Here is a 13,011-nt window from a genome sequence, read left to right on the forward strand (position 1 = left end):
AGGGCGCTATGGCAAATGAGCGCGACTATGAGAGCGTGGTGATGATGAGGATGAGGCAGGCCGCCGAACGACAAAAGCTCATCGAACAGATGCAGCGAGATGACGACGAGGAGGCGGCCAGGTCCTAGCACGGCACCCACCTGGGTACCAGCCGGCACCTATTAGATAAATAGCCGTCTCAGGCTTTAGTTTCATAAAGCCTCTTATGTGGTATATTACATTTTTTAAAGATGCAATAAATTGCGTGGTCAAATAAATCTTTTTATTAACTAAAAAAAGGAGCTGTGGTGTTAATCAGCGTGTTATTTCCTTTTATTAAGAGCGCAGGATGACTGAAGGAGGTACAGAGTAGAGAAGAAGTGAGGGCAGTGAAGAGAGGTACGAGTCTTAATAATGAGGCTGCGGGGTTGAATCATCACTAATGACATAATATATGGGATGCCAGGGATATTTGTACAACTTATTATTGATCAATATTTTATTTCCAGATCGAATGTTTTGTTTAAAATAAATGGTTCATGCCTGCGTCGTGTACTGTATGCTTCCAGTTCCAAATTTAGTCCGTAAACTTGAATATTTAGTTTTCTGCAATGAGCTACGACGAACAGAAATGTAATCTGAATCCATTTCTACATCGTGGAATACGTAGCTCATTGGGGAGAAATGCTTTTACAACGTTTACCTCATGATAACTGCTACGCGTGGGCAGTGAATTAACTTCCATTTTGGCTTCACACGGGATTTATCGTCTTGCTTGTTTTTGGGGCGAACCTACAGGGGGGTAGGTTTGTGACTGTAGCCATTACATCCACTTCACTCCAGCCCTGGTCCTGATGTCACATGCTATGGACCGTCTACAATTTAAAAACGTGCCTCTTGCTTTAAAAACAACAAACACATTTAGTCTAAGTTGGGCTATTATTCCAAGCGGTTTTCCAATAGGCTTATGTAACTGATGCCTAGAAGATACTCTGTATTGCTTATTTACGCTCTTGAAGTGACGCTGCCGCTCTCCTACCCACATTAACTCAGACGTTACGGTGCCAAGCGATTTGCGGTCACGGTTTTTGTTTTGTAGCGAGGTCTTCTGCATCCATCCCTCCAAATTGTCTGATTCTCCTGTCCCTCGGGGGACGATGACGTAATGCTGCGTCTGTGTTTGTGGGCCTGTCGTGTTATTTAGGAGCCACATGGCAGCTTCGCACCATCCGACCCAGTCGTCCATCTCTCTACCACTCCTGCACTGCCTTGCCGTGGTTCTGTTACACAATGTCCAGCTGTGGAGCGGAGTGGTGTGGTGGGAGACATCTGCTCCTCTCCTGCTGTAAAGTCCCCTCATCACATGATTTTGTTTATGCGTAGCCTTTTTAATATCCCGGCAATGTAAAAAAATAAGACAAAAAGCCCAGGAACACACAAACTGTGTCCAAATGACAACAGAGGGAATACAATTACAGGAAACACGATTACCACCAACCCTGCCGTGCTCCGACAGCGGCTTGTGCTGCATGCAAATCTGGAAATTGTACGCCTCGGCCCCGTCGACGTCACCGCACGGCCTCGGACTCTTCAAAGTCTCGCCTTCCGCTCTGTTTTCCTTATTATATTTGCGTCGCGTCTTATCGTACGCGAACAGTGTCTGGACTCTCCGTGGTGACAGGACTGCGATGCACCGTCTGATGTTTAGTACGGACGTGGACGCCAGGTCCCGTGTGAGGCAGCGGCCCCGGGAAGAGTTTGGCTGGAAGCTGGCTGGAAACGTTTCTGGTTTGTGGGTTAGTGATCCGGGCTGGCCCCAGACATGTGCTCGCGGACCCGGGGCTGTACTGAAACCACCCAGTGTTTTTTGGCTCTCGCAGGCCGAGCGCTGCACTCTGTGTGCGTGCAGTGCTAGTGCCTCGTCCCGGGGCACCAGCATCCCTGTAAGGTGCCACGGAGCTGCGAGGGCTCGCAATAAAAGCATGTTAATCCTTTGTTCACGTGCAATGTTTGCTTGATGGATTAACAGAAGGAGAAATCTTTTGCATAAGGATTTCAAATCATTTTCTTCTATTCATAAGGACACAATCAATCCACGTCATTAGATTATTTAATGTTGCGCATATGATGCAGTTTCTAAAACATCTTTACAGAGTTGCATTACGTACAAATATGTCTATCTGGCATGCCATCTTTTGCTAAGGCTGAATTTAGAGACATTCCTTTACGTTTTACTGGCTAATATATTAACTTTTTAACTGGACTTCACTCAACACTGCCACCTCGTCACCGCGAGTAAACAGCAAACACGAAGGGCTAAGTCAGGACCTTATGAAGTGCTCTGGAATGTAGTTTGATAGTTCCTTGAGATTGGTGACCTGTCACCTATGGAAGGTAATCTGAAACTTTACGTCTGGGAGAACTTTTAAGACTTTATTTTTAATTGACAAAGGGCCAATTCTGTAGCTGTCAAACTTCTTCAGCATGACTCGTCCTGTTCATGGCTTCTCGAGGCATTTCGATACGCTCGATACGCCATCACACCGTCTCCTTGTGGAGGCACCACACCAGCGTCTGTCCCACGCCCGTCATCGTCAGCACGCGGAAGCCCATCTTCTCCAGCTTGTCCAGCACCAGGCGAGGCGGGTCGTCCACATGGTACTCGGAGCTACATGAGCATAAACACAAAGTCATTCCACTTGACGCAGATGTGGGATTTCTCTGTTTCAGTAAACGTTGGAAAGCCGAATGCTGTTAATTGGTGTGGTGCTCGTTCACTTCCTTCCACACCATGGATCATTTCCCAGCAGCATTTGAATCGGATTGCCGATGACAACACTTCCCTCATCTGTATTGCATCGGCTAGAAGGGTTTATGCTAAATCTGCAAAGTAGCAACCTTCCTTTGCCACATTGAACTTGGCTTTTCCCCCCTCCATGTGACCTGATCTACGCTCTGTTATCAATATGGAGAGGTTAACTGACAATGAAATGTTAAATGCCTAATTATGGAAACATGGTGTAACCACATTCACAGGACACCTGAAGCTGATGCTGCGTTACAGTTATACTTCTACCCGTTTGTGGGATCGCCTCATAGAAATGGTCAAATCAGGATAGAACTTCTTCATCCCGGGAGACGTTTCATTCGTGGGGCTTTCATGGCTGACACCCTGAGTGGAACAATGCTGACACATCTCTCTGGTTACTCTTATCTTCAGATATTGTCAACATTTTGATATGATATGATATATACCTTTATTCGTCCCACAGTGGGGACATTTCAAAAATCACAGCAACGGTGCACATCAGAGCATTAATAAAAATAATTATAAAACACAAAATCAAATACTAAAAAACTAAAAACTAAATACTAATACTAAATATACAAGGGGAAAACAAAGTAAAGTGCTGAGTAAAGTGTTGAGTTTGCCAGGATCTCCAGCGATCTACTGCAGTGTGTTGTGCAGCCTGACAGCAGCAGGAAGGAAGGACTTGTGGTATCTCTCCCTCAGACACCGGGGGTTATCTAACTGCCGGGGTTATCTAACTGCCTGTCTCTTTTACTAAATGTCCACCCACTCAAATAACTGACTGTCCTCATTTACAATACTCACAAATTGTTCCCCAGCATTGTGGTTTTCCTTGCTCCCAGGTAATTCATGACAGAAAGATCCGAATATTCATCCCCCACATTTGTTGGACCAGTCTCCTGTAAGAAGTAAATAAATAGATTAACTATAGCCTACAGATGATATCTTGCTTATAATTGATTGCTATGAATGCTTTGCTAAGACAATATCTGCTATGTGTGCAGCTACACCTAGAGCCCTGTGGCAGGTGCACATCATAATCTCTAATAACTAGACGGACTAAAAATAGATCATCAGATACTCAGGCTGCAGAATTAGGTTGCAGCTCAACAAGAGGGCGACAACTGAGGAACATGTGTTTTTGATTTAGGGCACCCTGGCAAAAAACAACATCCGCACATTGCTCGCTGCGTGTCGGCTTGACTGTTTCCAGCATGCGGAATATTACGTCTGCATAACTGCAATCTAAGTGGCCCCCCTGATTGATTCTGCTCTGGCAAATAAACAAATCGAGCGCGTCTTTCCAAAAAGAAAGAAAGATGCGTGATACACACCAGTCGGATCTGCGTGCTGACGAACATGTAAGGCATCCCTGCTCCCTGGCAACGCGCCGCTACTTCTCCTCCGGGGATCACCGAGGGCGCTTCTTCACGGAGACGCGGCGGTCCTCTCTCGGGTGTTGCGCTCCTGACGGAAAGCTCTTCCCGGAATGCGGAAACACCCACCGCGACGGACCAATCGCAGCCCTCCTGAGCAGCGTCTGTCAACAGCGTCGCGCGCTCCAGCGCTTTTCAAGTGTTGCGCAACTGATGGCATCGCTTGTTTGTTGACGTGAGGAACGGTGGTGGCCAGCAGGAGGAAATGCCTGTTATGCTGAGCTCTCATTATTTGGAAGTATACTCTCAGTATAGAGGTCCCTTGTCCTCGTAGAGTAAATATGTTGTCTCGTATTTGAACCATCGCTGTTGTAACCGAGGCTTCTGGATTGGTGTGTGAGGAGACCAGACATGTTCAGCCCACATGTTCGGCTTCACTCTTTATTTATTTAGTTACTTCTCCTCTCAACGGCAACCCCGAAGGGACATATTAGCTCCAATACCAACACACATGAGAGAGTGTGTTACACTGTTAAAAGCCCTTGAAGCGAGGTTCAACAGGTGTGAACATGACACGTGCTCCTTTTATTTCAGGCCTCAGGCATATACATTTTTATCAAACATTAGAGTTTTGCTTATACTGCCCATGAAGTCACCATTCAGTTTACACAACACATTTGCTCAGGGGAAAAAACAAACACACGTACACACACACACACACTCTAATAATGGAACTCTAATTTCCTCATGAGTGATGTATTCATTTCCTGCTCAGCGCAACAGTAATAATGCTGGACCAGGAGGGAAGGTGAAAGACAGAGACCCAGAGCAAACAACAATGGCAGGGGCTTTGATAACATCAGCAATATGAATGACATGTCACACTGAGGCCAGAGGAGCCCGACGGACATTCAGCAAGGCTGTGCATGTCATGCTCAGAGGGAAGGGTCATTTAAACCTTACCGGCAGCTGGATGTTGTGATGGTAAAACCAGAGCCCATTCAGCAGTGCCCTGAACCACAATCAATGGTGAACACATACTCATTGTTCAAGTGATTTACCATTACAACAGATTATGTTTATTTCAGATTTGATCATGTATTGTTGCTACACAGCTCTGCACTGTGAGAACGAATGCATACTGTTTACTGTCGAGTGTGTCCGCTATGACAGGCTCTGCCTGAAAGGCTCTGGAGCCTGTAATATGTGGCCCCTTCACTCAGAGGGACACACACTTAGTGAGGATTGCTGAGAAGATTGCCACCTACTGGCTTCCAAGATAATTGTCATCAAGTTTGTGTTGCTTGTCTCTTTGATTTTTTTCGACCACATCTTTCACATTGGTGAAAAACCTTCACATACTGAACTAATTTGATTTAATAAAAACTGTCACATGGCTTTTCCCTCTGGGGTGGTCGACTTGTTGTTGTTGTTGTATTGGCTGTCAGAGATAAATGAGCTTCCATCTGAATCCTTTGTGGTGTGAAAATAGAAAGGAGTTTTCCTCTGGAATGTTGCTTTCCCCTGTTTTATCTGTCCCACTAACCTGAGACCTACTTCGGCAAAGAAAACAGGAAAGCAGCAGGGCCGTCGCCAAGGCCACACAAATATACTAGGGACCCCCCTCTTGCCAAAAGAACACTCTCTCAAAACATGATCATATCCGAGCCACTTCCTGGACTCCAGCAGTGTCTTCCTGCGCTGGCTCATCTGCTGCTAGTTATTGAAGTGCGGGGTCACCTCCTCAAGTGACCTGTGGGGACAGTGGAGCACATCCCTAGTGGCTCCACAGGAAGCAGCTTGATCTTCTGATGAGGACTTTGCTCGGTTAAATTGCGATGGCCTGTTGCCGCTACGCTTCCGTCAAATTAGCTACTAGTGTATAAAGAATCGTGTTCATCTTAAGAAATAAAACCTCACAATATTCAACATGTATTTAGTTTCTATAATATAGTCGTAGAAATGTAAATAACACAACTAAATACCATAGCAGCTGGTAATCTGGCTCTACTATGCAGAGGCCTTAAAATAGACAGAAAAGCAATAGCCACTGTAAATACTGCAACATATTTCATATTCGATTATATAATCCTTAAAATTAAAGCAATAACTAGAGCGTATCCTGCAACATGCTCAGGGTTGTTTAAAATATCCTTCTTTCATACCCTGTAATGTATGTTGTACCGCAAAAATATACATTAAAAGTGAAAAACAATGATTTAATTCCACACAGGAAAATGTATTTAACATGTGGTATTTATAAAAAAATAGAAACACAAATCATCTTCAGATCAGCACAGTGTCTAAATCCCAAGGCCTCAGTTATCCCACACACGACATCACTCTGTGATAAATGTGTCTGACGGATTTACTCGCTGTGAATGTGTGGTTGAAGACTTGCACATAGCTGCGCTGCTAAAGCAATCGCTTTAAAGTACTTCTTGGAGACTGAATGGGAATGAATTATACAGCAGGCGGTGTGTGTATACGATAATTTACTGTAGGTGTGTGTTGGAGTAATATACCATTCTTCAGCGGGGAGAGTTAAACTGTGGGAGAGCAGAGACAACAGGCAGCTCTCTGATAGAGTGGGTGTTGGGTTTACACTCCTTATAGGTTTACATCTGCATAATTGTGATGAATCACTGTAATGTTGAGCCATGCATTTCTACTTAAGACTTTTGCATGTATACTTCTGTGCATCTGTGACTGCCTGTGAAGTGCAGTTCCCTTCACAGTCTCTCCTCTGCAACTAGATGCATCATTGACCTCCTTTCCTTTGCTGTTTTCCAGATTGCACCCAGCAGCTCACATAAAGTTTCTCCAAGCTGCAGAGATATCAGCGGGGTTCAATTCTCCTCTCCTCCTGCTGTTTCATGCTGCGCTCACTGATAGATGATAACGCTGGATCTAGGAATTACACAACCCAGCATCGCTGTACGTGCATCACTGTGAAACACGTCAGGCGGCGTCACACGACAGGCGTCATAACACGACAGGTGGCGTCACACGTCAGGCGGCGTCACCAGGTGAACGGTTTGCTGCGGTTTGTGGATTTGTTTCAGGAGACTTTTTCTTAGCGCTTATGAAAAATGTCCTCCGAGGTTTGGAACGGCTCGTTGCTACACAGTTGGTTTTTCCTCCAATCAGCTCCATTCAGAGCTGGAGTTGGTGCAAGGAGCACGTCTCTACGGGCAAATACAACTGGGATCGATTGGATTGTTACTAACAGGAAACAACACGATGCATCATGAATACAAAGAGAACAGAAGAGAGATTTATGACGGCCTAAACGTATCCATATAGCCAAGTTTGTTGTTCAGCATTCCTCATCCTCATCTGTGCTGCATCCCACTGAGTTTGACTACAGTAATGTTCATTTATAGTCAACAGAGCTTTCACTGCATGTTTTACTTAGAGAGAAATAGAAAACTCTTTGTTAAATGTGAATTTTGTGGGACCTGGGAGTCATTTCAGGAACAACAACAAAAAAAGTTCAAGTTCTGTTTGAATTTATTTGCATCGGTGGCTATAAACATCTTATACCTGATTTTCCTTCAGTTCAGGCATTCAGCCTAACTTATAATTACAATGTAAAAACTCTGTTGGTGATTAGGGTTTTTTCTGCTCAGTTCTTGGGCTTCCTAAATTTCTCCACCATCCCTTTTTAAAGACCTCAGTCTCCCCACCACTTCATGCTCGTTCATTATGTTTTATTTCCTGCCATTACCAGATCATAAAAGTGTTTATTGCCAACTCTCCCACAAAGGCAAACATTTGTTTGAATATCATAAAATTACCTAAAAACTAAGAGAGAACTAAGTGAACAATGTTTATACTTGTAAACATTTATAGTCTTGTAGGTTTATAAAAAAACAGTCAATTATGGCTTAAATGTAGTACATTTTACAGTCGTTAAATACACGTTTTCCTGAAGAATCACTTTTATATACAGTAGAGCTTCTGTCTAACGTGTAACTGTGAGGAGGAATTAGTTATGCTATACTTAATGTCCATTGATATTTGCATATGTAGAGTCGGAGGTAAAGCTTAGGGCCTTCAATAAATTCTGTTTACATTTTTATTGTAATTATTTCACAGGCATCTTAACATCCACATACATAATCTCAGTGAATTGTCAAGTCCTAATCTGTATAAGGCTGCCATTTGATCAACCATCACAGCAGGTCCGTACGTCTGAAAAGTAATATAGAAGGATAAAGAGATGGATAGGTGTACACACAGAGAGAGAGAGAGAGAGAGAGAGAGAGAGAGAGAGAGAGAGAGAGAGATGACAACATGGGTGCATACCACGAGGACTGAGTCACATCATGATTCCCATCAGGCCTGTGGTTATTGTCATGTTTTTTATTATATGTTGCAGCATGTGGTTGTTGTTTCTGAACGAGTCCGGCAGAGGTAACCGGCTGAGTGTATCGCCGCAGCCTCACTACGCGACGAATGGCTGCTTCGAGAAAAACAACAACGACGATGAGCTTGGCAGGAACGAAGGGACAGCTTGACTTTGTTCAACACGAACCAACAACAGCCAGACTGCCCCATAGCGGCCCGGGCGCTTACCCTAGCACACAGAGAGCACCGAGAAGTTATTCCAGTTGAGGCGCGTCTCCTCAGCTCGTGTAAGAAGCTGCTTACCATAGCGGTTGACATCAACACAGGGCTCTCAAGTGTACGCATTTCGGTCTTTAGTCACGCACTCCCGCCACACATCGTATTTCTCACGCTGAAAAAAACTCTCGGCTATTTAATGTTTTAATGTGCCGCAGCGCGCCAACATGAGCTGGCCGCGCTGCCCTCACCGTAGAGGAATCAAGCGCTCCCCTGGAGTTCTGCTGTGAGGAGCCACTTATCAGCCAATCAAAAAGAAGAAATGGGCTACACAATCGCCAATCAGAAAAAAACCCGTATCTGTTGTATCTGGGTAAGATTTAATCCAGCAACCAATGAAGATAAAGCATCCTGACTGATATCCGATAATTGGGGGGGGGGGGGGGGGGTGATGGAAATGTCACTCTTGCCTGTCTTCAAAACTTGAGAGCCCTGTCAACATGTATTCATACATTTTCCTCTGGTGATCACGTGTTGCCATGCTCACTTTGCCATCTGATGCTAAACTCAACCTAATGTGAGGGCTGAAAGTGTTTGTGATTTATTAGGACTGTAAAATCCTTCACGAGCGTGCGTCAGCTATAGAAGCAGACATGACATTGTCCAATTCAAAGTCCTAACATGGTTTTCCATTCATAAATCAGGAGATCCTTGAAATGAAGAGCCTGACTGTCTGCTAAATATCTGGCCAGGAAAGAACTGGTTGAACAGAATATCCAGATGCAAAGCGTTTGGTATTACAATCCACGGGCAACAGCATACTCACGTGGAAGAGGAAAACTCCAACGGCTGTGGCCTTCACTTGCCCCGACAACAAAGGAGGGACGGAGGATGAGAGTCGATTGAGTGACAGTGATGTCATGGTAGTACTGGCTCTGATCAACACCATGTGTCTGATGGGGTTCCCTCGCTATTCTCTGCGCCCTGCATCCCTCACATACTTGGTGCTCAGGCTGAGAGTGATTGGGAGTTCAGGTGAGGCATACAAATCTTCTGCAGTGCTGCAAACCCCAAACATATCAGTAAAAACAAGTTATATTAAAAACAAGCTATTGCAGCAATCATGCAAAATACCACAATACATTCTCATCTGGCAGAGTGATTTTATTGTCTTGTTGTGACAGATAACAAGCATCCGGAACACACAACTTCTGGGTTTTGAGGTAGGCTACGCTCAGAGGGGTTCGACTATCGTGCGTAGCTCATCGTAAAGTGGAATTGTTATGGTTTTACAAGATGATACATGGAGTTGAGGGCGGAAGGTTACATTCTGAAATATAGTGTGGTTGAGATGGTTGCTGTGTTCCTAGACCAATAGCTCACTGACACTTATCTAATTTATAATTTTCTGCTTTATTATAGGCTTCAACCAAAGCATGGGGTCACAGGGGAAACAAGCACACCCCACACTACGACACACACACACAATTACATGTGCTATTTACGTTTGCATTTTCACTCCATTTCTCCGTCTGTCTCTATCTCCCTCTGTATTAAACTGAGTGGGAGGTTGAGTAATGAGGCTTAACATTTAATCCAGACCTCCCTTTCTTATCTTTGCTTGTTCGCTTCTCTGTTTTCACTCCTACCTCTAACCGCTTCTAGGAAAAGTCTGGGTTATCTGACTTCAACACTCCTCTTTTCATCTTAAACCAAATTGCATTCCACATTAGTCATAACCTCCTTATCGCATATCAACACTGTGGGTCACTTAAGGATGCTGGGATGACCCAGATGGAGCTCTGCATTCTCCTGTGTCGCTTAGGAGTTAGGGGCTGCAAGCTTGGAGCTTTTTGCAGAAATATAGCTGAAATTGTCAAAAAGTCAAGAGTAGTAAATTAGATTGTTGGAACATGTTGAGCAATGGCAGTTTCCTTGATTTGACTTCCCAGAGCTGTAACATTACTCTGTATTTCAGGCAAATTGGACAGATATCCCCCTACTTTAAAACGGTTAAGAAAACTGATTCTGTATCAAAAACATCAAAGAAGAATGACTGAGAGAGAGTTTAATGAATTAGGCAGAAGAGCATGTTACTTTCCAAAAGGGATGATTAAGTATGTTTAACTGTTTATCCCATTTTAATCCTCCGCCAGCATATACAACTTGATTTTTACCAGCTGCGATAGTGTGCGGCTGGAACTATTTTCACCTAGCAAGTCTGTGAGTGTGTGTGTGTGTGTGTGTGTCATCAGAGCGAAATGGGGCTTCACAACCAGTGGCGTAGTGCTCATTGATGAGTTGGGTTCACTTGGGGGTTGGAGGCAGATCTGGCAAGATTTGGCTTCACTGTTGGTGTGACCTGTCTCTAGACGTTCTCTCGTGGTAGAGGAGTTTAAATCAGCATTTAGTGAACACCATTGAGAAGATGCCAAATCTTCACAATTAAGACAAAATCACAGTGAAGATGAAATCATCATATTGTTAATAATAACCATGCTGACACATGTGCACCCATTTGGTGTGCACCCTAACCACTCGGCTGACATATTGTTTGATTATTTAGAAATTATTATTTCTTCATCATATTTTATTTTTCTAGAAGAGTCTATATATCAATCAAAAGAACAACCCACAGGGGCACGCATGGGATTGAGTACTGAATAGCAACAAGTGGTTTTTATGCACTGTTACATTTAATCTGCAGCATAATAAAGAAAACAATGCATTATCACGAGTGGGTTATTCATCACACATGGATATAACTTTAGTTAGGAAGTGCAGCTGTTCAACATCGCATGGATATTTCTTCCACGGCCGTACACTCGAGATCGGTGAGAGGTCAGAACTGTAACACCCGGTTCTGTTTCTCCTGTGTTCCGTGTCTCCTATGTCTCCTCTGTGTCTCCTCTGTGTCTTCTCTGTGTCTTCTCTGTCTTAATTGTTTAATTCCCTGCACCTGCCCTCAGCCACTCTTGTCTCGTTACTGTCTGATGTCGTACACCTGTTTCCCCCCCTATATATTGTGTCAGTCTTTCCCTTGTCTGCTGTCGGATTGTCGTCTCTTGTTCCGTGTCCTTTTCCTGTCGTCCTGTCCGTGTGCCTGATCCTGCCTGCTTCCACCCTGCCTGCCTGCCTGCCTGCCTGCCTGCCTGCCTGCCTGCCTGCCCGCCTGCCCGCCCTGACCGACGATCCTCTGCCTGCCCCTTTTGGACCGTGTTTATTTTGCAACTGTTTTGCCTCATTAAAGAGTGCTTTTTGTTATTTATATTGCGTCCGGCATGTCAATCTGCGCCTGAGCCTCACCCCGTCACAAGGACCTGACAAGAACATTCTACAGGGAACTTCCAACGCTCAACTTTTCGTGGAAGGCAGTCAACAGGCCAAGCTGGAAGTTTAACTAAGTTCAATTATGAGTTTGTGGAATGCATTAAAAAAAAAAAATCGCAGTGTAATTCATAAATCAGCGAGTATATGATTGATCAGTGACACAATACAACAATCAAAGGGAGTAAACCAATTTAAAAAGAGCTATTAATGCACATACAGTATATAACAAAGATTAATACCAGGCATTATTATTTTTTGTGCTACGTGCTCCTGTTGTGTTCCAGGAAAGACGAGCTTGTCTCTGAGCTGTTGTACTGTTGACTCAAAGACACAGAGGCTCCCCTGTCCCTCTCTCCGTCCCTCCATCTCCTCCAGCTCTCCTCTCCAGCCCTTCGCATCCCTGCATCGCTGCCATTTTGAATTCCTCCTCCTGTCACGGCTCTCGTGGGCTGCTTCCCATCTTCCCCTTCGTCTCGGTGCGCACTCCAAATGCACCAGCCCGGGGTGAGTGGCTGCTTCTCATTCCATGTCAGAGTCATCCCAACTGGGCCACAGCCTAATGATTCATTTCCTCAAGATACAGTGAGAAAATCCCTTTCAGAGTTTGGAGAAAGGCAATGGATGCAGCATGAATCTCATATGCCCTCTCGATGCGTGGTGTAGCCGGCCCAGCGTGTATACACAGGTGTGGATACGGCCGGTCACTCACGCACACACACACACCCATCGCAGAGAGGCTGTGTTGGTTTGCGTGTGTGACTGGTCGTATGAATGTGGTGCGCCTCTTGTTATATTCTGGATTTCATAGGCAGCTACTTCGGCTCCACCAAGCCACAAACTTGATTAAAATGGTTTTGGCCAAATGGACATGTGGATATCAGATGTTTAGCCCTCTGTCTTATTTTACCGTCTTTCTAACCAATTTTGTCATGTACGCAATTGCCA

At 44.6% G+C, this 13,011-nt stretch overlaps 2 protein-coding genes across 2 annotated transcripts in view; one reads left to right on the top strand and one right to left on the bottom strand.

The window, feature by feature from the left end:
- The window catches only part of dnajc17 (DnaJ (Hsp40) homolog, subfamily C, member 17), a 35,281-nt gene extending 35,000 nt beyond the window's left edge, over positions 1-281 (top strand). The window contains exon 11 of the mRNA XM_056426068.1: positions 3-281. Within this exon, the coding sequence (XP_056282043.1) occupies positions 3-128 (126 nt within the window). The 3' untranslated portion in view covers positions 129-281. The remainder of the gene's footprint in view (positions 1-2) is intronic.
- Positions 282-2,071: 1,790 nt separating this feature from the next.
- gchfr (GTP cyclohydrolase I feedback regulator) lies at positions 2,072-4,471 on the bottom strand. Its single transcript, XM_056426069.1, is given in 4 exon segments — positions 2,072-2,647; positions 3,596-3,690; positions 4,126-4,263; positions 4,265-4,471. Coding segments are annotated over 4 exon segments (555 nt in total). The 5' UTR covers positions 4,457-4,471; the 3' UTR covers positions 2,072-2,517.
- Positions 4,472-13,011: the final 8,540 nt, after the last annotated feature.

The sequence above is a fragment of the Pseudoliparis swirei genome, chromosome 11 (genome assembly GCF_029220125.1).
Source record: "Pseudoliparis swirei isolate HS2019 ecotype Mariana Trench chromosome 11, NWPU_hadal_v1, whole genome shotgun sequence".
NCBI lineage: Eukaryota > Metazoa > Chordata > Actinopteri > Perciformes > Liparidae > Pseudoliparis > Pseudoliparis swirei.